The 26,183-nt window shown below is 32.3% G+C and overlaps 2 protein-coding genes across 2 annotated transcripts; both read right to left on the bottom strand.

The window, feature by feature from the left end:
• Positions 1 to 6,476: 6,476 nt before the first annotated feature.
• Positions 6,477 to 8,244, bottom strand: LOC139867671 (late embryogenesis abundant protein At5g17165-like). The gene is made up of 2 exons (XM_071856035.1): positions 8,049 to 8,244; positions 6,477 to 6,965 (listed from the first exon to the last, which is right to left on the bottom strand). Exons 1-2 carry the CDS (start codon positions 8,147 to 8,149, stop codon positions 6,713 to 6,715), a joined length of 354 nt encoding a protein of 117 aa, XP_071712136.1. The 5' UTR covers positions 8,150 to 8,244; the 3' UTR covers positions 6,477 to 6,712.
• A 12,231-nt stretch (positions 8,245 to 20,475) lies between these two features.
• Positions 20,476 to 23,552, bottom strand: LOC139865700 (cell division cycle 20.2, cofactor of APC complex-like). Its single transcript, XM_071853779.1, has 5 exons — positions 23,415 to 23,552; positions 23,042 to 23,314; positions 21,666 to 21,935; positions 21,001 to 21,582; positions 20,476 to 20,819 (listed from the first exon to the last, which is right to left on the bottom strand). Exons 1-5 carry the CDS (start codon positions 23,484 to 23,486, stop codon positions 20,673 to 20,675), a joined length of 1,344 nt encoding a protein of 447 aa, XP_071709880.1. The 5' UTR covers positions 23,487 to 23,552; the 3' UTR covers positions 20,476 to 20,672.
• Positions 23,553 to 26,183: the final 2,631 nt, after the last annotated feature.

Genomic DNA, 26,183 nt, shown 5'->3' with positions numbered 1-26,183 from the left:
TGGTGTTAAGTTTTCCATTTATACCGATCATAAGAACTTAAAGTATTTGTTTGATCAAAGGGATTTGAATGATAGGCAAAGGAGGGGTCTTGATTTAGTGAAAGATTATGATTGTGAGATCTTATATCACCCCGGAAAAGCGAATGTAGTAGCGGATGCTCTTAGTAGGAAGTCTAGTCATCAACCGATTAAGATAACAAGTTTGGCTATGGTAATAGCACCTCAAATATTTGATGATATTCGTGTTGCACAAGGTGAAGCATTATCACCCGAAAACGTGAGAAAAGAAAGAATCAAGGGGCAAGTTGACGATTTTGTGGTAGATTCTCGTGGTTTAAGGCTTAGATATGGGAGAATTTGGGTACCTTTGCAAAGTGATGTTAGAAGTGAGCTCCTTGACTTAGCTCACAAGTCTAAGTATTCGATTCACCCCGGTGCTACGAAAATGTATAGAGATTTAAGGAAAGACTATTGGTGGCCGGGAATGAAGAGGGATATAGTTAAGTATGTGCACAAGTGTCTTACTTGTCTTCAAGTGAAAGCCGATCATCAAATGCCTTACGGTAAGATGCAACCTTTAGAGGTACCGGTTTGGAAATGGGAGCATATCACGATGGATTTGGTGACTAAGTTGCCTAAGACCCCTAGACAACACGATGCAATTTGGGTTATTGTTGATAGATTGACTAAGAGTGCATTATTTTTGGCAATAAGAGAAGCTTCGTCATCGGAAGCAATGTCTAAGTTATATATGAAAGAAGTTGTTGCAAGGCATGGAGTGCCGGTTTCCATAGTTTCGGATCGAGACACTCGATTTACATCTAGATATTGGAGAAAGTTTCAAGAGGAAATGGGTACTAAGTTACATATAAGTACCGCGTTTCACCCACAAACGGATGGTCAAAGTGAACGGACTATACAAACTCTTGAGGATATGTTAAGAGCATGTGTCATTGATTTTGGTGGAAGTTGGGATACTCATTTACCGTTAGTTGAATTTTCATACAACAATAGTTATCACTCTACGATTGGGATGGCACCATATGAAATGTTGTATGGAAGGAGGTGTAGAACCCCGATATGTTGGGGCGAAGTAGGTCAACGAGAATTAGGAAGCACGGAAATAGTACAACAAACCACCGAGATGATTGATCAAATTCGTGAAAGAATGAAGGCGGCACAAGATAGACAAAAGTCATATGTTGATAAGAGGAGAAAGCCGATAGAATTTCAAGTAGGTGATAAAGTGATGCTAAAAGTTTCTCCATGGAAAGGCATCATCCGTTTTAGAAAGAGGGGAAAATTGGGTCCAAGGTTCGTGGGACCATTTGAGATAGTGGCGAAAGTGGGGAAGGTAGCCTACCGTTTGGCTTTACCCGATGAATTAAGTAATATACATGACACGTTTCACGTGTCACAATTGAGAAAGTGTTTGGCGGATGATTCAACCTATGTTCCTTTGAATGAAATTGAGGTCGATAATAAGTTAAGATATGCGGAGAAGCCGATAAAGATTTTGGATCAAAAGGTTAAGCACTTGAGAAATAAGTCGGTTATATTGTTGAAGGTGTTATGGCAATTTAGAAAAGGTTCCGAATGTACATGGGAACCCGAAGAATGGCTCATGAAGTATTATCCGTCGTTGCATCAAGAATGGTTCGCGAGGACGCGAACGATCCAAGAGGGGGAGAGTTGTAACATCCCAAATATTTAAGGTATTATTTTACGTAAATTTTATTATTTAGAAATTAAATGGTATAGGTTGTTTTAGTTAAATGGTCAAAAGTTAAGTTTGTTGGTTAAGTTAGGAAGGACTAAGGATGCAAAGTTAAGATTAAGGATCTCCCTAACTATAGTTGTGATGGGGAGGGTAGAAATTGCAAATAAGTCATAGTTGTTTTAAATAAAAGAAAAGAAAAAGGCTGTAACTCATTTTTATAAAAAAATAAAAGTGCAGAGAGTTTATTGTGTGTGTGTGTGTCTGTAAGTGGCGACCCAAGAGGAAGAGCAAGGAGAAATCATCAATTGTTAAAATTGTGTTCATGCAAGCTTGATTTAGTGAAATCTAAGACATCTTAAGCACTCTAGCAAGTCTTGAATCTTCAATTTCATCCTCTTTGTGCATAATTAGAGTTCTTGAACTCTAAAAGCTAAGGTATGAGTTTCTATGACTAAGTGTTGCTATTGTTGGATGATTGTGATGAATTTTAGGCTTAAATGTTGTTGTTTGTTGTTATTGTGCATGCTTGTATGATTGAAAACGAATTTGTTAGTAATTTTAGGAATAAGTTCAAGTATGAACTTGCATTATGAAAGTATGGAATGATTATGGTCAATTTGATGATGTTCTAGCTTAAATTCTAGTCATGCACACTAAGTGTTTGATGAAATGCCTCAATGAAATGTTGATGTGTTCTAGTTAGTAATTTTGAAGAAGAATGTTCATGTATGAATTATTGTTATTGTGTAAGTCATAGAATTTGAATAATTGATAATTTAGGGTTGCTAGTAATGGAAATGGATTTATGCACATTTGATATTTAATGGAAGAATTGAAGGAAATTGCATGTTATGGTTAAAAGAGATGAACTAGAGATTTGCATGATTAAGGAAAATGATGTTGGATTGATAATGTTGTTATATTAGAAAAGATGAGATCAAAGGCTATGTGTGAAATTGTTCTTGTGTATTGATGTGATTAGGGGGTTAAGTAAATGTGTAAGTGCATGAATGTGTTAAAAGCTTGTGAAAGTTGTGATTTTGATTAAGTTGTGTTATTAATGAGATTAGCTCATGTATAGGTGCTAATCAAGGTAAAGGAGCCTCAAGTGACCAAGGAAATCCATTTAAACAAGGTGAGTTTATAGGGGGTAATATGGGCGGGTCAAGAGTGGCTTAGTGTTCTCGGATTACATCCGTGCAAGAGAGTAACGACTAAGTGCACTAGTTACGTAGCTTAGATAGAACTATTGGGTTAGCTCAATAGTTGTGTCTATGGATGATGCTTAGCTTAGGCAAGGTTATTACATTGCTAGTAATCTTGCCTATGGTTCATGTTAGCTTAGACACTTCGGGTGTCTATGTATGAGATGATGATAGCTTAGGCATATTTAGTATGTCTATGTTTAGCTTAGACATGATTACTAGGTTCGGCCTAGTAAGTCATGCCTATGGTATGAATGATCGGATCCGAAAGTATGCAAGCAATCTAAGGGTTGAAGGATAAGTGTTTTGATTATGCCCAAATGATTTATGTTTTGTGTTTTGTTACTTTCCTATAACTCACTAAGTGTAAAAGCTTACCCCCATGATGTTTTATGTTTTAGGTGCTAAGGTTCATCGAGAAGGTAAGGAACCCGTGTGAAGAGCTGGAGGAGCATTGGCATTAGCGTAAGTGGTATTGCAAGTCCCTTTTGTAATCACGCTCTATGGTTACCGCTTATCAAACGCCATGTATTTGAAGTGTCATGTTTGTCATTATTGAATTTGGGACCAAATGATGGTTTTGTTTCATGAAAACACGTTTGATGTCTAAATGTTGTTATTAGATGGTATACGATGTTAGAAACTGAATCTTAAGTTTGTGTATGAATTTGGTTGTTTTAAATGTGTTTGAGAATGATGGAACGTGCAAAAGTTGGTTTAAATACAAGGTTGCAGGTCAGGCACCCGGATTAGGGTTATGTCGCGCCGCGGCAAAGGGGTCCGCGCCGCGGCATATAACTGAAGTTGGGAACAGAAGCAAGGTTAAGGAGTCTAAAATTTCCTGTGTTGTGTCGCGCCGCGACAAGGCTTGCCGCGCCGCGGCATAAGCCTTGTCCGGCCAGTGACTTAACTTTTCAAAAAAAAAAAAAAAAAAATTTTACTCGAATCAAGGCGTTAAAGTGATATTCCTCATTGTTCGTTCAGACCGTTCTGAAGGCACTATGAATAATTATGGCTTGCAAGTCCGATTGATCACTTTTAGCTAAAATCTCAATTCACTTATTCAAATGAAACGTTCTTAAATATCGAGTTCCTATGCCTATGGCCTCCTTCCGAAACCAAGAGATTGGTAAAATCCGTGGCTAACGCTATCCAGACATCAAATCGCATGGTTGTAATCACTATGTTTTCCATTCTACCGTCAGCTTATATTACGACATTCACGCTCAATGTTTTAGATGAGCTTAGAATCATTCATGATGCATTTCACGCATCCAACTTACCGAAGATGCCTGTAAGCCTAGACACACCATCTTTCTTTTTGTAGATATACATTCAGATGACATACTGAGGTTAATCGGAAACGGAATCGATTTGTTGATCTCTTAGGACAAGAGACTTAATTAATGGCATGTACCCATTCTTACTTTCATACACCGAAATACCTTTCAGGGTAAATAACTTACTTCTGAGCCCACGGGTCTCACGGAACTTTGATACACCCCTCTTAATCGATTACGGTACCATTTTTTTTTTCACTCCTCAAATTTCGGGACGAAATTTCCATTAACAGGTGGGTAATGTAACGACCCGGCTTTTTCGACTTGCTTTTGTGCCTTGTGTTTTTGCGAAACTGCGTATTTTGTGCGTACTGTGTTACTTTATACTCTGGAAACTTGATTTACGTGGTTTACTTCCATTTATATGTTAAAACGTGCCTTAGAGTACGTAGGATACATAACTTGATCATTGGAAGCCTTTATAACCGTTAGTGTTATTTGACGTTTCGAATAAACTGCGAACTTGCGCGCACGTTTAACTTTTGTCATAATCGGAATATTATGACTGCGAAATATTAATTATTATTTTATAATAATAATTACCTGGGTTTTTGGATGCTTAATTACGCGTAGTAATTTAATTATGCACAATAGTTAGTCTTGTTGGACTTTCTACCTTGTTGGGCTCAAGCCCACCCTACTCTAGCTAGTGACCCAATTAATTAGCCCTTGTCCATGTCATCAATCTTTGTCAAATTTCTTGCTTATAAATACTAGCCCTTGTCCATGTCATCAATCCTTGTCAAATTCCTTGCTTATAAATACTAGCCCTTGTCCATGTCATCAATCCTTGTCAAATTCCTTGCTTATAAATACTAGCCCTTGTCCATGTCATCAATCCTTGTCAAATTCCTTGCTTATAAATACTAGCCATTTACCTCTCATTCAAATCACTTGCTCATTTTGGTTTTCACACACACTTGTTCTTTCTTTCTTTCCTTTCTAGTATTGCTTGTTGACGACCTTTCGGACCGACTTACTACTTGCGTACTTTCATTACCGACTTTACCGCTTTTATCACTGTGAGTTATAGCATTCCCTTTTTACTTTAACTTATTTTGGGAACTGAGAATACATGCGGATTTTATGTTTTACATACTAGGCACGAGTACTTAAACTTTATATATGTGTGGGTTATACAACGGCATAAACATTCCCTTTAGCTCGGTAACGTTTAATCATTGGTTTTTGAACCGGTGAACGCGAATCTTAGATATAGATCCATAGGGTTTGACATCCCCACTCGGGCTAGTCGCGCTAGCATTTAACGAGTGTTTAATACTTCGTAAACATACGCACTTGCCAAGTGTACTTTCAGGGGGTGATATATTATTTAAACGTTAAGTTAGTTACCGAGTGCCCACGGTTGAGCATATACTTAAACATACTGATTTGGATTACTATTTTGAAACGCTCGTTGTAGCACTGAAATCTCGTGGCCTACTTACATTACTGTTATACTTAAACTATAGCTCACCAACCTTTGTGTTGACGTTTTTAAGCATGTTTTTCTCAGGTGCTTAAGGTTGCTTCCGCTGTTGTACTAGTCTTGCTGTAGACAACCCGCTGCTTTAGAGATGTCCCGCATGAACGTTTACTTTTGCATACAAACTTTATTACAATTATTATTTGCTTCTACTTAGTGAAGCATGCTTTTGGGTTGTAAAACATTCGATGTTGGTTATGACATCACTATTTATATGAATGCAAACTTCTTTTGAAATCGCATATAGTACTTAACCTTGTAATGATCCTGTTGTTGATGGTCCGTACATGATGATTTAGTACGGGGCATCACAGAAAAGATTAAGATTCTTTTGATGTTACTTTATGATTCTCACTTCTTATTATGTTTGCTACTTCCTTTTTTTACGTTTGTATCGAATTTTTATGAATTACTATGTTTTAAGTACCACAATCAATCTAAAATTCTAACATTACCACCGCAATCAATGAACGTTAAAACTTTAATATCGTAAAACGGAGAACGGAGGCTTACGAAGGTCACTATGAGTATTTATAATTAAAATGATCTAACCGGGTTACCTAGTGATAATCTTTGAACCTTTCAATAATGATCTCAAGATGTGCTGTTAATGAGGTTTAAATCTGAGATCTATCATGGAAATCGAGAACGCGAGCCAATAAGCCACTTTGGGATATTTTTAAATATCATTTTTCTATTTGTCACTCTGTAAATGCTAACATAGATGCGGGAAGGAACAATTTCCTAATATGTATATGCACCTTTTACACATAGAAAGTTACACAACAAAAAAGCTCCATAAAATGTCACATACAACAACATCCTACATACCATAAGTCATAGCCACTGCCCATCATATCCTTATAGTATTTTCTTTTATTCCTTAAGTACATACATACACATAACATACTACCTCCCAATATAACTACTACGATTAGGGAAGTTGGTTTTAAAGTAACTCTCACGGGTGAGTCGGTTTCTCGAGGTTCTCAAGTGGACGGTAGAAGGCCTTCTCCTCCAACACCGAACCATTCGTTGCTGCTGGCTCAGACCCAAATGACTTTTGCCCATCCGCTGGCCCAAAGACACCTGTCTTAGGGTGTGGTACCCAGTCGGTTTCAGATTCAGCTCGGGTAATTGCTTCTTCTCGGACCAAAGTTGGACGGACCTGATCGTCTATGTTCTTGTCGTACACCGACACATGCACTGCCCTCCTGGAAAAAAAAATCATATGGAAACAATTTATTTCAATTTTAACTTATGAAATATTCATTTGTTATTTTGTTATCTTGTCTTAAACTACACAGATTCTCCAATACATATATAAGGCTGCACATTAAGATATTGGAAGGTCTTAATCAATAATCACTCTACCAAAATTCAACAAACTGTGGTCCAAAACTTACCTAATCCCAGCCGATTTTGACGGATAACACGAAAATGACATGGAAAAAGGCCCCCGCCTTAAAAAAAAAAAAAAAAATAAAAAATAAAAAAATTATTGGCCCCTGCATTTTGAAAATTATTGGATATATGACATGACACTGTCACTTATCCTTCCAAAAAGTGTACGGCAGATTTGTTTTTTCCTCTTTTGAACTTTAGCACCTTTGACCTTTAATGCTACATGATCATATATCTTCTTTATTATCCTTTTAATCTAAATCAATAATTTAACAAAGGTATCAGACAGTACTTCATGTATCTATTTGATCAATCAAATTGAGTAATAATACACGTGCTTACATATTACACCTAATTCATTCTTTAAGTATACTTTTAGGCAAGTTTTTCAGGTATATAAACGGTTTCATGTAAAAATTTTGAGTATCAGCAGAATTCACATGGAGATTGACTATTTGATCGATTCATCGATCCATAAACAATTTTCGGTTGCATGTTTTCCTATCTATAATTCTATATCTATATCTATATATCTAACCGATTTTTTCTGTTACATCTTATCGGATCTCTAAAATATTACTCCAATTTAACACACACATCATATACCTAACTACCTAACTGTCAGATTCAGTTAAATAATCACCTGATAAAGTGATAATCATGTAAATTACAGTCCGATACACTTATATATCCACTCAAGGAACTGTATATATATTAATTATTATTATTATTATAAATTATAATCATGAAATCAACATATCGTATAACTAACTGAGAGATTCGATCATCTTTATAACTTCGAAATCAGCATACTGTAGCTCGTTACACATGACCTCAATCGTATATGTATGAAGATGAATGATGAGAAATAGCGAACTAGTGTGAGTGCCTACCTGAAAATGAGATTTGGATCAACAGCAGATGATGTACGGAACTGGTTAACAAATCGCTTCCCTAAGCTCGCGATTGATCGGCTTTGCGAATTAGCGGCCATACAATAAAGTTAATTCTCCGGTGTAAAAAAGTGGACAATATGAAAGAGAAAAATAGGGCGTAGCAATCAAGAAGAAAAAGGTAGGTGTGATTTGTATGTAATCTCCAAACTATTTGTCTCCATATTTATAAACACTTTTAAATTTTGTATGAATACTTCATTTATATATAAATTTTTAATGTTCATATTTAAAAAAATATAATATTATTGGTTGGTTAGTTGAACTTTGTAAATTTTATTTCAAGCACTATAGATTGAAACTCTGTGATATGAGACCATACTTTGTACCAACGAGGATAAAAAAAACTGTTTTCGTTTCACTGCAAAGCAGTTTTGGTTAGTTAACGATCATTTAACTAAACGTTTAAAAACGGTTAACAAATGTTTCTGGGATGATTTTGGTCACTTAACGGTCAGATAATTGAACGTAAAAAAAAGGTTTAGAATCGATTAATTAAATGTTTAGAAAATAAATGAATGAAAAAGAAAGCGGAAAAATGAAATGAAAAAAAGTTTAAAAAAAATACATTAAAAAAGTTTTTCAAAACAAAAGGTGATTATTTAACTGAATCTGACAGTTAGGTACTTAGGTAGATGATGTGTGTATTAAATTGGAGTAATATTTTAGAGATCCGATATGATGTAACAGAAAAATCGGTTAGGTATATTTGTGGTGTATTTGAGGTTTAGGTATTGTGAGTTACGTATGATAGATATATAGATATAGATAAGAAGACGTGCAACCCAAAAATTGTAAACAGTGGTAGGCTCATACTAATTAGTATAATTGATAATGATAATGATAATAATAATTAATATATATATATATATATATATATATATATATATATATATATATATATATATATATATATATATATATATATATCTCAATAGGCAGGGCCGGTCCTAGAGTAGAGCCGTAAGTGCGATCGCACTGGACATCACATTTTAAGGGACATCAAATCTGGAGTTCGAGTTTGTTTGGTAGGTGAAGTTTGATTATTATTATTATTATTTTTTTAATTTTTTTTTTATTTTTATTTTTTTTTTGTAATTGCAGAGAAGAAGTTTCATGGATGAAAGGGAGAGAAAGTATGAAGAGGAAAGAAGGAAAAAGTAGAAGTTAGAAATAGAGAAGTTTAAATTGACTGATTGGTACGTGTCGGGTTTGCTAGTATGCTTTTGTTCTTTTCCCATATTAATGTTATTAAATCCAATATATCGTACGTACACCAGGTACAATGTGTTGTACAAATCACGTATGCATTTGGTAATTTTAGACAAACAAATGAGGTGTAGTACTAGATATTTATATTTCTATTTAAATTATTATACTTGTTGTAAATTTAGTAGTTAAATATGGATGGTAATTAGTCAAATATGTATAGTAAAATTTGTACTATATATATGTGCATAATGTAAGTTACAAAAACACACATATACATTAAATACATCACACCTATCTTCAACCTCTTTCTCTCCTATATCTTCTACAACACATCTCTCTTTTATTGGTTCTTTCAATTTGAATATATTGAACCAGGCCACTAAAGGTAGTTATAAGCCTACTGAAATATAGCACGTTATCAGCACGAAGTGCTCCGTATAATCAAGGTTTATCTAAGCAAGCACACGTCACTAATCAAGGTAAGAAATTATCTAACTTTTATTAACTTCACTAACATTTATATTTATGTTATTTAAGTTATATATGGTCGGTTATACCGCCTGAATTATATTTCTGTAATCTAACTTTTATTAACTTCACTAACATTTATATTTATGTTATTTATGTTATATATGGTCGGTTATACCGCCTGAATTATATTTCTGTAATCTAACTTTCATTAACTTCACTAACATTTATATTTATGTTATTTAAGTTATATATAGTCGGTTATACCGCCTGAATTATATTTTTTGTAATCTAACTCTTAATAACTTCACTAACATTTATATTTATGTTAATAAGACCTCGTGATTGTACGCAACACGTCATTTGACAACACGGTACTTTATGTACGCAACACTTCATTTGACAACACGGTACCATGGGTCGAGATTAATTCCGATCAATACGAATACGATGGGGTCTTTATATGTTATCTAACATTTATGATTACTTATGCAATTAATCATTATTTATTTCATGCATACTAATGTTTATTCTTAAAAGTAAATCTTAAAAGTTAAAATATGAAAAAATAGTTTGTATTTTTATTAAAAGTAAATCTTAAAAGTTAAAATAAGAAAAAGTAGTTTGTATTTTTATTAAAAGTAAATCTTAAAAGTTAAAATAAGAAAAAGTAGTTTGTATTTTTATTAAAAGTAAATCTTAAAAGTTAAAATAAGAAAAAAAAATCTTGTCCTTTATATTACTCATACGCGTTTTGATATAGTGACTTTATTCGTTAACGTCAACTAACGACGTTACAACGGTCATATATACATAACGGTTGTTAACGTCAACTGACGACGTTACAACAACTATATTTTTCAAATATAAAATAAACATCTCCGTTTTCACATTTTCACAAATCAATCTTCATTTTTCAGATTACTACTCTCAAAAAATTTTTGTAAAAATGATTCACACAAGGATGATTTTTCCTATTGTATTGGTCATATTAACTATTATCATTGTTGCTAATATACCACCGGGTGAACCTATATTCTATCCTGCCCTTATGGTTTTATTATTTGTAATCATACCATTATTCTGTTGTTTGCTACTTATGAATTTAAAATGATTCTAATTTCATTTTATTATTTGTCTATGAATAGAAGTTGATTATGATTATGATTTATGTTATTCATCTTTTTGATAATAGAAAATGTCGAATTTGAAAAGGCTTAAATTTGCTCATTTAGAACAAGTGGGAACAACTACTTAACATGGGTTATGAATGTAGAAAAACATCTCGAATCAAACGGTATTTTAGAAACCCTGAATGAAAATAACAATTATTCCGAACAAGAGAAAGCAATAGTAAGTATTTTTCTTAGCAAACATATTGACGAGTCCTTAGAATCTACATATTATATGATCGAAAATCCAAGTGTATTATGGAAAATACTCAAAGATAGATACGATATTAATTATCAAAAAAAAATAATAATAATAATAACGGTGATCCATGAAAGAATAAAATTAAAGATATTAGTAGACGCTCTTATAAGAATTCCGGAGATTCTTATTAATGATCTGGTAACGTGGATCATCAGTCTAGTATTTCTTGAATACATGAACATCTTGTTTAGCTCTACAAATAAGTCCCAAAAGAAAAGAAAACGAGAGTGAATCTGTTGACAAATATTGATTAAATTAACCCTGAGCTACCTTGAGACTTGAATGGTTTGAATTTTCTAAGATGCCTAGTTTTTTTATGTATCACTCATAAATAAATGGTTTTAGACCATAACGCATATGTTTTATTAAGTGTTATCTTTTATGTACTTCAGATTATAACTTGTTTGCAGGTAATATAATTTGATTATCTTGCTGAAATATAACTCATTATTTGCTTATCTTATTTGAAGTTTTAGTATAAATCCTGCAGAAATACAACATCAATTAAATGGTAAAGACCTATGTATTGCAGATAGTAGTAACATACACACTATGATCAAATATAAGAAATATTTCATTGATTTAAATCAAATGAAGAAATTATAAATACTATATCAGCTCTTGCAGACTTGATATAAGAAACGAAAAAGGCAAAATTTCATATTACCAAATGGTACGAATTTTTTGGTAAACAATGTCTTGTTTTCTCCCAAATCAAAGAGAAATTTGTTAAGTTTCTATGATATATATCATAATGGATATGATTATCAGTCAATGATAATCGAAAATGAGAAATATCTATGTAGCACCGAAAAGCGCATAGGATCAAAAGCGCATATGATAAAAAGCGCATATGATGAAAAGCGCAGCGCATATGATGAAAAGCGCAGCGCATATGATAAAAAGCGCATATGATGAAAAGCGCATCGCATATAATTAAAAGCGCATATAATGAAAAGTGCATATGACGAAAAGCGCAGCACATATGATTAAAAGCGCATATGGTGAAAATGATATATGATGAAAAGCACATATGGTGATGAATGAAAATCACATATGGTGATTAATGAAAAGCACATATAGTGATTAATGAAAAGCACATATAGTGATTAACGAAAAACACATATGATGATTAATGAAAATCACATATGGCGATTAATGAAAAGCACATTGAGAAATAATCACCAATGTTTCTTGAAAGAATTCAAGGGTATATATATGGACCAATTCATCCATCATGTGGACCATTTTTCTAATAGACGCATCTAACGCATGGTCTCATGTTTGTGTGTTATCAAGCCATAATATGGCATTTGCAAAGTTTATTGCACAAATTATTAAATTAAGAACACATTATTCTGATTACACCATTAAAAGGATGAGACTTGATAATGCTGGTGAGTTAACATCTCAAGCTTTTAATGATTATTATATGTCTACAAGGATTGTTGTTGAACATCCAGTTGCTCATGTGCATACACAAAATTGATTTAGCTGAATCAATAGATAAACGCTTACAGCTAATAACTAGACAATTAGAAATGAGTACAAAACTCTCAATATTTATATGGGGACAAGTAAATTTACATGATGTGACATTAATTCGCATTAAATCAAGTGCAAGTTATAAATATTCTCCATTACCAACTTAATTTTGGTGGAGACCAAATATTTTCCATCTTAGAACATTTGGTTGTGCAGTGTATTTTTAATTGAACAACCACAACAAATGGTTCCTCAAAGAAGGATTAAAATATATGTTAGATATGAAACATCTTCAATCATAAGATATATTGAACCCATGACGGGTGATGTTTTTACAGCAAGTTTTGTCGATTGTCACTTTAATGAAACATTGTTCCCTATATTAGGGGGAGAAATGAAATATAAATAAAATGATGTTTCATGGTGTGAACATCAATTAAGGAATATTGATCATCGCACAAAAGAATGCGAAAAGAAAGTTCAAATATAATGCATATGCAAGAACTTACAAATTAATTACTTTATGCATTTAAAGATACAAAAAATAAGTGACTAAATCATATATACTAGCAGTAAATACTTCAGCTAGAATTGAAATTACAAAAGCTGGCAATAATGTCACTCATGAGTCTTTGCTACGGCAGAAACGTGGGAGACCAATTGGTTCCAAAGATAAAAATCCTCGAAAAAGAAAATCAGCTGATAATGAGGTAAAAGGAAGTGTTCAACAAGAACCACAAATCAATACTCCTTCTGCAGAGGATATTGATAAATGTAAATACATAAATTGCAATAAATTATGCAATATTATGAAACTGAAATGAAATGAAAAATCTTGATGAGATATTTTCATATAATGTTACAATGACATCATGAATAAAGATGATGATCTGGAACCAAAATCTGTCATTGAATATCAAAATAGACGTGATTGAACTCAACGGAAAGGAGCAATACGAGCTGAATTAGAATCGCTCAATAAAAGAAAAGTTTTTGGATCAATCGTTATCACTTTTAAAGATGTGAAACAATGGGATACAAATGAATTTTTATCCGAAAAGAAATGTGCAAATGAAGTTACAAGGCAAAACTAGACTTGTAACTCAAGATTTCCCACAAAGACCAAAAATGAATTAGGAGAAAAACTTATCCTCCTATAATGAATATAATTACTTATTAGATACTTAATCAACCTGGTAGTTATTTAAATGCATCTCATGGATGTTGTTACTACTTATCTGTATGGATCCCTTAATAGTGATATATATATGAATATACCTGAAGGGTTAAGGTATCATAAGCATCTAATGCAAAACTCAAGGGAATATATTATATTAAATCACAAAGATTTCTAAATGAGTTTATACAATCGGGACGTATGTGGTATAATCGATTAAATTACTACTTGATAAGAAAAGGGTATACATATAAACTTATTTGCACGTGTGTTTTATAAAAATAATGTTCGGATATGTGATCATAGCTATTTATATCAATTATCTTAAATAAAGAAATCTATGAAGCTATTCAACTTCTAAAGAAAGATTTAAAAAAAAAAAAAAAAAAATCAAGTATTACGTTGATTTACATATTGAGCATATAACTAATGACTTACTTATACATCAAACAACTTATACCGAATTTTTTTTAAAATATTTTAATATGGACAAGACAAAAACCATTAAGTACTCATATGGTTGTTAGATCTTAATATTGATACTAATCCATTTCATCCTCTAGAAGATCATGAAGATCTTCTTGGTTCAGAAGTTCCATATTTTAGTGCAATTGGGGCTCTTATGTATCTTACAAATTATACAAGATCTGACATTTCTTTTGCAGTTAATTTGTTGACAAGGTTCAGCTCAGCCCCTACCAAAAGACATTGGAATGGGATCAAACAAATAGTTTGATACCTTCGGGGAACTACTGATTTATAATTATTTTATTCTAACAACTCGAAACAAGATTTGTTTGGTTATACAGATGCATATTATTTATCTGATCTACATAAAGCTAAATCTCAAACTGGATATGTATTCCTAAATGGAGGCACCGCAATATCATGACGTTCTCAAAACAAACACTTGTTACAACATCATCAAATCATGCCGAAGTGATTGCATTACATGAAGCTACTCGGTAATGATTTTAGTTAAGATCAATGATACAAATCATTATTGATTCTTGTGGACTAGAACGCTATAAAAGCCCAACAACTATCTATGAAGATAATACAGCTTACATAGTACAAATGAAAGAAGAGTATCAAAAATGACAGAACAAAACATAAATGCTGACGAGGCGCTAAAGCTATAAACGGTCTTAACGGTCATAAGTTTGATGGAAAAGAATGGTATATTGGTAAGGCTCAGAAAAAGACTGAAAGAGAATAGGAATTGAAACAACAGTTTGAGCAAACCATGAAGGAGACTGTAGACAAATCACAAGGGTCAAACTTGTACATAAAAGATTTAGATGATACAGTTTCAGATGAAAACCTCAGATTCTTCTCATATACTCAAGATCTCGTAAAAGACAACCAAATTAAAATGAGATACGTTCAATCAACAACTCTGCTGATCTTTATACCAAAGCACTGTCAATCGCTGTTTTCAAAACATACGTTCACAATATTGGCATGAGGCAAGTTCAAAAGATGTGACGACTCAGCGTTGTCTACTTGAGGGGGAGTCAACTCTATGCTGCACTCTTTTTTCCTTAGCTAAAGTTTTATCCCACTGGGTTTTCTTTAGCAAGGTTTTTAACGAGGCAATATTAATTGCTCTTTATAAAAATTACCATCCAAGGGGGAGTGTTGTAAATTTAGTAGTTAAATATGGATGGTAATTAGTCAAATATGGATAGTAAAATTTGTACTATATATATGTGCATAATGTAAGTTACAAAAACACACATATACATTAAATACATCACACCTCTCTTCAACCTCTTTCTCTCCTATATCTTCTACAACACATCTCTCTTTTATTGGTTCTTTCAATTTGAATATATTGAACCAGACCACTAAAGGTAGTTATAAGCCTACTGAAATATAACAATACTCCATATCTTTAAGAAAAAAGTCTCATTGTTTTATTTTAAATGATTTCAATCAATAATAGTGTTTAAACATTTATCTTTAAGAGTTACACCTTCTGATTTCAACCAATCGAAGAATGTTATTATGAAGAGAAGATTTTTTATTAGTGGATAATGAAGTTAGCAAGATTTTTTAAAAATATGTGCAAAAAGTAAATTAACACTTGTAATAAAACATCGGTAGTAAATGTCAAATTTACTATTTCCCCCGATCAATGAAAAAATGGCAAGGATACAAATGTAAAGTTGTTTGTCTCCTTTTAAAAGTGGATCATTATTTTTGGACAAAGAAAAATAAAATTGTAGTCACATATTTTGAAATGATTTGTGTAATACTCTAATAATTAATTTAGACACATGTTAGATTAACTTGGTCTTTTTCTGTTATCATTTACGCATAAATTAAATTACTCATGGAAAAAATAAAAGACACTAGAAAGATGTTTAACTAGACTCATTAGTTAAGCCGTCACTTTTAATTGTAATTTGTCTCTTCAAATTTTCGATAAAGTAATAGGGACATTCTTTAAATGTTTCGTACAGGGTAACATAATACTCGGGACCGTCCCTGTCAATAGGGTAATTTTATTAGTATGTTTTAATTTTTTCATAAGAATTAATATAATAAACCTTGATATATGATTAGGAGTTAAAAGGCTCTGTTTTCGAGTTTTTATGTGAAAGAAGCGAAAACAAGTGAAAAGAAATGAATTGAAATACTTTCAATTTAGAAAAGATAGAAAAATTACATTAAAATCATTAGTTTGTTTTAATTATTTAACTTCTTTCTAATTCCTTTTATTTCTCTCCAATCCTTGTATATACCATACTTTATATACTTTTTGTTACACATTCATTGAAATGACATAATTCGGAAGATCAAATTAGTCACTAAGCTTTGGTCTATTAAAAATGATTGATTCCAAGAGTTAACTTATGATCTAATGATAAGTAAGTCGTTTTGGTTACATTTATAATATATGAACATACAAACTTTAATATATCAGTATTTATAAAAAAACAAAACTTATGTGTGTTGATAGAATTTATGGCGATTATAAATTATTAGTGTTTATCTTGGGTCTTTTTGGCACCGTAAGAGGATTTGTTTTTGGAGTAAGAAGCGCATTTGATATCTGTTCATACGTGAATAATTCTCGATGTTACAACATAATATAATACTATAAATCACCTCATTCTTACAAAATTTGATTCCTATTGACATTCTATAATGTTCAAATATAATATTAAGAGATTGTTCTAATGGGTATTATTGAATTGATTGTGATTTCTAAAATAGAAAGAAAACATAGTAATTCAAAAACATAATGAATTGAGTTTGATGTTTTGGGTAGAAACTGTAAGTGTTACAAAATTCAAGGAAAAGCAGCTATGCCAGTATAAACAGAAGGAAAGATTTGTAAATATATTTAAGTTTGCGTGAATATTGCTGCAAAAAATACAACAAACGTATTGTGTGATTTGTGTCTCAAAAGAGACTTTTGGGGGAGGTCTTAATCGTGAGAAATAAATAAACAAATAAAAGTGATTATTTCATTTATTTGACTCACCTGACCCAGGTCTGACTACACCGTTTGAAATATTCCATTACATATTCCGTAGCATCTGCTACCTAGTATACATGTTCAACATGACGTGGACACACGCAAAAATACACGCGTAAAGGTTTATTTTAATGTACATATTATATATGCAACCTTTTATTATTTATAATTTTAATTTTGTTTTATAATAAAGCATTAACCATTTTAAAAAGGTTAGAATATTCAAAGATCATATGTTTTTGACTACAGATGCCATTAGTTTTAAAACAATTACTGAGTATAAAGATATATTAGAAGGCTTGTAATCACTGCCGGTTCTGCATCATTGATCTCTAAGGCTAATATGTGAGAAAAGTGAAGATAAATGAAATGAAAATAAGAGAATTCAGTCTTTCTAATGAAAATAATGGAAAAAGAATAGGACAAAATAATCATTATCATTATAATTTATAATTCGTTGGAGTAATTCCTTAAACTTTTTTTATATCCTTTCAATCTCTTTTCATTTCTTCTCAAATAAAAACTTTGAAACAAAGGCTTAGTTACCATCGTAAGAACAATTTCTCGAGCACAAGAAGAAATAAATTATTTTTTTTTTCGAAAAACAGACAAACTATATAATAAAAAAAAATAGATGTATCAGTACAAATAGCTAAGGGACCAAGCAGGACCCAAATAAAAAGATGTATCAGTACAAGAAGAAATAATTAGAGAATGGGATAACTTATAAGTGAATAAAAGAAAAAAGAAAGGAAAATATACCTTTAATAGGTTATAAGAAAGCTACGTACGTTCTAATATTTGTATACTTATAATTTAATAATAATTGGTCGTACTATCAAACTATTTTTATATGTTTAATAAAGACGAGAATGAAAAATGTGTATCCTTTATGATGTGTGCGGAGTATATATATATTAAGAATATATTGATTATGAATTAAATGAATGTTGATAAGTAAGTATATGTTAACTACATTAACTAATCTACGACAATTCGTCCACAAATCGGTAAGTGAATGCAACCAAAATTACTGAGCTATCCTCGTACAAGTGATCAAGGATGAGGAGAACAACTTGAATGCATTTAAAATGACGGAAATGCCCCTTTCACTAATAGTATATACGAGCAAGAGGGGTCTAGCGAAGCTAGAGAAATGAACAGGGCCGTCTTGTCACTTCTATAGTGGCCCTGTTCAATAAATAAAGTGACAATTTTATATACAATAGTTTTTCATATATAATAAGTTCAATAATATAAAACAAACGTCGTAACTTCAAACAGTATTCAAAATAATAGCTATAGAAAATGTCATATCAAATCATATGCACATTGTATGTAATATTGAGCTATATTTTTTTGAACCCTTTTAAAAATTGGGCCATGTACGATTGCACATCTTGCACGTTTCAATATTTGACCTTACACATGAAAGAAAGTGTCATATAAAAGACATTTTTATTTATTTTGCTAAATTAACATTTCGCACCCATTGAACATGCTGCCAACCCTCAAAATAACATTGCATGTTAGTAAATTGATCCTCTAAACGACACCCACCCAATCAGCAGTTGTTATGTAATGAAATTAGCATTTTTTATACAATTAAACGAAAAGTTCTTTATTTCACATTCATCCGTATAATAGACTGACAAATAAAAATGAAGTTTCCGCCGAATGACCGAATAGTTTTTTTTTTTTTTTTTTTTTTTTTTTTTTTGCAAAAATAACGAATACTTTTATAAAAACGGAAAACATTTTTCAAAAGAAAACGAATTCAACGAGAGTACAATAAGAAACTCCGATGAGGCTCGTACCTAGAAAGCAGCTAACAAATAATCTATCTATACCGAGATTCATCTAACCTAAAGTGAAACATAACTAAATCCATCACAAGCAAAGTAAAGCAACGAACAATGATACCAAAAGAAAGCTACGAATCATGAAGCCGAAATAAACGAGCTCAAATATCTTTTATTAACACGCTGAATTCCTCCATTTCGGCGCCTTAATTAAACTAATTCCTCCACGCCGAATGCCCGAATAGTTTGCATATTGTTTATTCAACGTTTGAATCACTTACATGTGTACATATAACTTGGAATCAAGTCGCTTTTAACTTGCACAAACATATTTTATATTTAGTATTACACATTGACGCATGCACAATTTTTTTACTAGTAAAAGTAAATGTAACAATTTAATATAATGAATTATGGGCAAGAGTTGGGGTGTGTTTTTTTTTTTTTATGTCGTTTGGAAAGGGGGAAGAGGTCAAAACGACCAAACTTCCCACCTCTTTTAGTATATGTATAAAAAAATAAATAAATATAAATAAATAATGTGACATTTTAAAATAGGGAATAATGAATATGTGATGGAAGTAAGGTGGATTGCGTGTTGATTTCAATGGTCACATACATTAGTAATAAATTTTGATACTATAGAATAGATATAATGACTAATGAACAATTTTATATATTATCTTACAAATGATCAAATTTTGAACGTAATAGTCATTTTGAGAATTAAGCTTAGAAACATTTTAAAGTATTTTCCAAAAGTATTAACTTCACGTTGAAAAGTCGTGTACGCCGATCTAAAACTACTAGTATTTTTGTTTTTATATAAACATGGTGGACCAATAAAGGATAAGGGATTTGACGGATTAAACAAACAAATAAACTACCTTAAAATCACAGTGACTTCATTCAATACGACATCTATAACCTTTCATTTCAGCCCATTACATTTTTTATGCTAGTTCTGGTTTGCATTATGATCATAACATTAAAATAAAAAGATCATTTGCAGTTTCTGAATATCCGGTATTCTCTCAATCAGATCATGTAATGAACTTAACAAAAACTTCAGTAGGATAGGTTAGGGAAACATAGTTTGCTTTCATTAGCAGCAATAAAACAGTAAATTTTAGCTAGAGAAAAATATAACATTAACACCGAATAATAGAGACACTCCTCACTTTCAAAGATATATGCAATAACGTCGTCTAGGCTCACGGCAACACATAATCTTGTGGACCAAAACTAAGCTAAGAAGAATATATATAGCTCTTACCTGAATATATACATTTTATGGTTTCCACCAAATATACATGATTCAGCCACTATGATTCAGCTCCATTACACTGACCAGAGTCATCATACGGTCTCTGATTGTGAACCATGATATTGATCACTACGTAAACTCACTTCACATGCACTAAATTGCCAATTATATCCAATATACAAGTACTACGAAAAGCCAAAGTAGATATATTTTGAGCAAATACTAATCACTAACGAATACGGTTCACGTTAGCAAATGGCTCAGGGTTGGCTTTAGGTGCAGCTTTTGCAGCAGCTACTTCAGGTTGCCCAAAAACATTCCAAAATCTCAAAGTCTCGTCTCCTGCTGCAGATGCAACTGTACATCCATCTGGGCTCTGCAAAACATATTGTTTTTATTATATAATTACTGATCAGTGTTTGAATTTTAATCAATCTGAGCAAACAACATATTGTTTTTATTATATAATTACTGATCATTGATCAGTTTTTTGAAGCTTTTAACATAATCTAAGCACAAAAGGAAAAGGAATGTTTGACTTTAGACTTTGACAATACCTGAGCCATGAAAAGAACCCTTGAAGTATGACCAGTAAGCTCAGCCATCTTAACCATTGACGGGTACTTCCATAGAGTCAGCTGGTTCTGAGTAAACCCGTGTGAGCTCAGCAGCTCACGCTCATTCTTGTTCCATAAAAGTGCACACACTTGTGACCCAGTATCGACTGAGTTTAAACAGGCACCCGTGTGCGTGTTCCAAAATTTGATACATTTATCACCACCACCACCGCCTGTAGCAAGTAGGTTAGCCTGAAAGGGACACCACGCAAGGGCTTTCACTGCTGCAATATGATCCTCAAGCCTGTGAAGATATTGGGTTGGGCCGTTCACTGAAGCCATTGATCGGTCCCAAATGTGAACAAGATTATCGTTTCCGCCACTGGCTAATTGTTGACCCGAAGCTGACCATTTTAACCCGCAAACTTCTTGGTGGTGGCCCGAGTAGGTCTCGACTATATGTGATCTTATTCTAACGTCATTGTTCACAATCCGACCATCCATACCTCCGGTTGTGAGAATATGGTTGTTCCAATCCATTGCTCCAACACGAAATTGGTGACCGCCTCTCAATGTTCTTAACTGTTTCAATCAAAAACCAAAATTAGTTAACAGTTAACACAGGCCAAATCACAAAATTACAAAGTCACAGGTCAGATCATTACCAATCGGTTAGAAGTGGAATCCCATAATTGGACATCAGAATTGTTTAATCCAACTGAGATGTGGTTGCCATCGGGTGCCCATTTGACACTCGTCACGGGACCACTTTCATGATCAATGGTCACAAGCTCTGATGTATTTCCATCTGTTGCGTCCCATAGATAAACTGTGTTTCCGAGTGCAATCGCAAGAACATTTTTGCTTCCCCAATCCAGAAGATTCAGGTAGAAATCATCAACAATATCTGGCGCATCCAATGTTCTTTCTGAAGTCTATTTATTTAGCACAAACAAAACACAATACTCAGATTTGAATCTAATAACTAAACTGTGCATTATACAGATAAGTACAAGAAACCAATTTGAATTGAATGTAATGTTGAAAAACATCCTGTTAAAAAACAACATTACCCTATTTTAGGGGTTGAAACTGAAACAAACATGTTAATAATCTTGTATGTAAGCCACATTTAACTATTTTGTGCTTGAAAACATTACAAACATATTTCATTTTCTACATATTGTAAAGTTTTTGGTCATTCGGTTAAACAATGTAGAGCTAGTCCAAGGAGTGAAGATGGAGAACTGCTATAATTATCAAAGTCTAAGAAGCATTAAAAGTAAAAAAGAAAATACAGCTAACAAGGGAATTCGAAAAGAAACAGATAACAAAAGGTGGCAGTAAAGTTTGGGGAATGGCAGTAAGGGTTTACAACAAAGAGATGGTCAAAGTCAAGCGTAGCAGGGGTGTTTTCTTAGTCGGAAGAAACAGATCTGTATTTCGGAAGGGCCAGTAGCTGCTATGAATTTGATGACAGTTGACCTTTTAAGTCAACAAAATGAAAGGAATGCAGTGGGTTTGGTGAATGGGTTGCAGCGTACTGTTGTGATCCGATAAGATGAATGGAAAGAAATTTAAAAAGTGATAAGTCGTATATGACTGTGAATAAGAGGCATATTATTGGTTCTATGGATTATGCAAAGTTTGTTGGAAATAGTCAACATGTTAGTCTTAAATAGGCTGCACAAACGATAAAAGGATAAATTTGGGTCGGTATTGCAATGAACCTGTCAACAACTAAGTCACCAATTGAATTGTAAATGCACATACAAATTAGAGGATGTTTTGTTTGCAGTAGAACAGGCATGTATTGGTTTAAGATGTACATTAAAAATCCCCATTAGGTATGCCTAATGTAATCATGAACATATTATTATTTTAATACAATTTTCCGGGGTGATGTCCCTTTTTTTCCAAAATAAAACAATACACACATTTTAAACTAATAAAGAAGGGATCTTGTAATGAAACCAGATTCTAAGGCTTGAAAACAAAACAAGTTTTAATTAAAGAAGTAATGGATATTGTAGATGATTACCTGAGGAATGTATCTGCCGGCCTTTACTGGCTTCGAGCGTTGGACAGAATAAGAAAAATCGTCGGGGATCCCTTTTATAGGCGTGGGAGGCTTGTTCTTGAAAGCAAGAATCCTGGTCCTGTTCATGTTGAAGCAATCTGCCAAATGCTTCCTGTACGCCTCCTTCGATGGCGAGCTGTTCAATGGGGTTTCCTTACCTTTTATCCCTTCGGTTAGCATGTAATGAGCGTAATCGAAATCCATCGCTGATCTATTCGGTATGAATCTATCCAACTGCATATCAATCAATCACACAAACAATAAACCCTAATTCAGTACCCAATTAACAATAAATTTGGGGGAAAACAACATGAATCAAAGAAAAGAGTATTACGTTCTCACGAGAATTGCGTCTTTGTAGGAATTGTTCCCGAAGAGGACAACGTGATTGTGATCCTGCATCCATGATATTAGTAGTAACAGATATATACGTATAATATATATAAAAAACAAACGAAAACCTGCAAAAAAAAAAAAAAAAAAAAATTAGGGCAAAAATGCAATAATAACAGAAGTGAGATTAAGAGAACAGAAATTAAAGAACTCAATGAGATCGTAGTTGCTTAGTTTGCAACAGGCGAGAGAATAACAGCGATGCCAAACTATATGTGAAACTAGGGTTAAGAATGGTGATTTGGAGGCGATTTGAGATTACGTAGAGGAATTTTCGGGGGTTTATATATGTGAAACTAGGGTTCAGAAATCAGAATGGTGATTTGGGGGTGGTTATGTGACGGCGTTGAAATAACGGCTAGTATTCATAATGTATCCGTTGTAAAGCATTGTTGTGGCTAAAATGCCTTTGGTGACTTATGGGCTCTTGGAACAGACTAAAGGTAGTGGGCTAAGCCCAATATATAATTCCAATGTTGCCGTGTTTATCTAATCGGCCTGTTACGTTGTTTTAATAAACATCTATTAATTCCAATGTTGCTGTGTTTAAATCCAACGTGAACATTCGGGCTCTTAAACCTAGTATCTATATCTATATCTATATCTATATCTATCTATAAGTTGTATTAAAATGCTAAAATGATGATGAAATATTTACCTTTTTCCTTCTATATAAAAAATCAAAAAGAAAAATTGTGAGAGCATGCAAGTGATGTCATAAATAGAATTATTTTTATAATTAAAAATTTACTTAATAATATCATAAATAAGAATTATCTAAGCTTAAAAAAATTCAAAAATAAAGAAAAAAATTCTAAACCCTCATGATGATGTCATTATATTTAGTAAAATTTTACATGTTAATTTTATAATATATAGAGCATTATGTACAATCTTATGATAAAACACCCTCATGACTAAATGTACAATATTTGAAACATTATGTACAACTTTAGGTAAAACACCCTCATGACCATATGTACAATATTTGAAATATTATGTACAACCTTATGATTAAACACTCACATGACCATATGCATAAGTTTTAAAACAAATTGTAAAATCTTTTACAAATCACCTCATAAACACGTGTACAAACTTTGAAGCATATTGTACAACCTTCATATAATAATTGTAATTTTATTTTTTTAAAATTTATCAAGAGGCATTTGTTATTACTAATAATTATTATTAAAAATATAAATACACAATTTTTAAACAAACTTTATTATTATTTATTATAATTATAATTATAATTATAATTAAAGTTATAATATTATTATTATTCAAATATGGGTGCCTTTACGAGATTAATTACGTTACATATGTATGCGAAATAAATGTCTCAATAAAAGGTTGTAATTGTCACACCCCCAAATAGGGTCGGGGGTAAATGTGACATTTTAATATCATAACACAAGTATATAAGCGAAAACGACTCTAAATGATACATTTTAATAAAAAATTAATTGTATAACAGCGAAAATAAATAAGGTTTTACATCATAAATCCAATGTAAATGACAAATGTTTAATAAAGGATAAATTATAATATGCGAGACTCCAATGCAAGGCAGCACACAAATAACAATCACCATCAGCATATGAGCTAATCGTTACCTGAGACAAAACATGCTTAAATGTCAACACAATGGTTGAGTGAACAACATAACTTTAATAACCATAATAAAGTTTTAGACCACAAGATTTAGTTCAAAATATCAAAAATAATCAATATGCCATGAGTTATAATATCGAGGTAAACATTAAAACCCCTGACACTGCGCGTTTGTCGGTAATCATTATTATGTACCCCCTTGACGATCTGTCAATGGGTAGAGACGTCGCTCTCAATAGGCCTATTCACAATAATTAAGCTTGCCACATTCTAATTTTAGCAATTAACGATATTATGGTGGAGATTTGCATGTAAGAATACAAGTTAACAAAAATTTCATGAAGTTGCATATCAAAATGTTTAGGCACTTGTGTCTAAAGTGTAAATCATTTAAAATCAAGCATGTGTCTCACCCCGAGATTTATAAAATTCAATAAAGTATGTAAAAGCGTGGCTATGAAGTTCACCTTAATATAGCACGACGAAGAATATCCACAAACGAAAATAGAAGCAAGAAATGCAATCGAGACCTCAACCTAGAGGCTAGAGATATAACGTTTGATCAGTTATTGCCTAACAGACAAAAGTATGTTTATTAATATAGTAACTATATTAACAGTGACAGTTCACGAAAAGAGTTTCTATTTTCGGAGGGTTACTATTTATGGAAAGTTTCCACTTATAGTAAGTTCCCAATTTTAAAAAGTTCGGATTATAATCCTTTACCAAGACGCTCGTTGTTATCAAGTAAGTCGGGGATGACCAAATGTAACGGGGGCCATGACTCTTAATCATAATCTAAGTCATGACATTCGAGATCCACAAGCTTATCCCATAAATGGCAACCATAGACATCATCCCTTTGACCGTAAATAGCGGTGAGTTTGTATAAGTTATACGTTATCTTTTGATTATAATCTTCACGTATTATGGACGTATAGGTATGATACGATTAGTTTACTTATATAATAAATCTTATTATATTATATGTTATAGTATAATTATTATTAATATGTATTGTCGTCATTACTTTATTTAAAGTTATTATTATACTATAAGTTTAATTATGTAAGAAATAAAATATATAATAAAT

This window comes from Rutidosis leptorrhynchoides, chromosome 9, assembly GCF_046630445.1.
Source record: "Rutidosis leptorrhynchoides isolate AG116_Rl617_1_P2 chromosome 9, CSIRO_AGI_Rlap_v1, whole genome shotgun sequence".
Classification (NCBI taxonomy): Eukaryota; Viridiplantae; Streptophyta; class Magnoliopsida; order Asterales; family Asteraceae; genus Rutidosis; species Rutidosis leptorrhynchoides.
The sequence above is the reverse complement of the archived record's forward strand: the minus strand, read 5'-3'. Positions and strand labels throughout refer to the sequence as shown.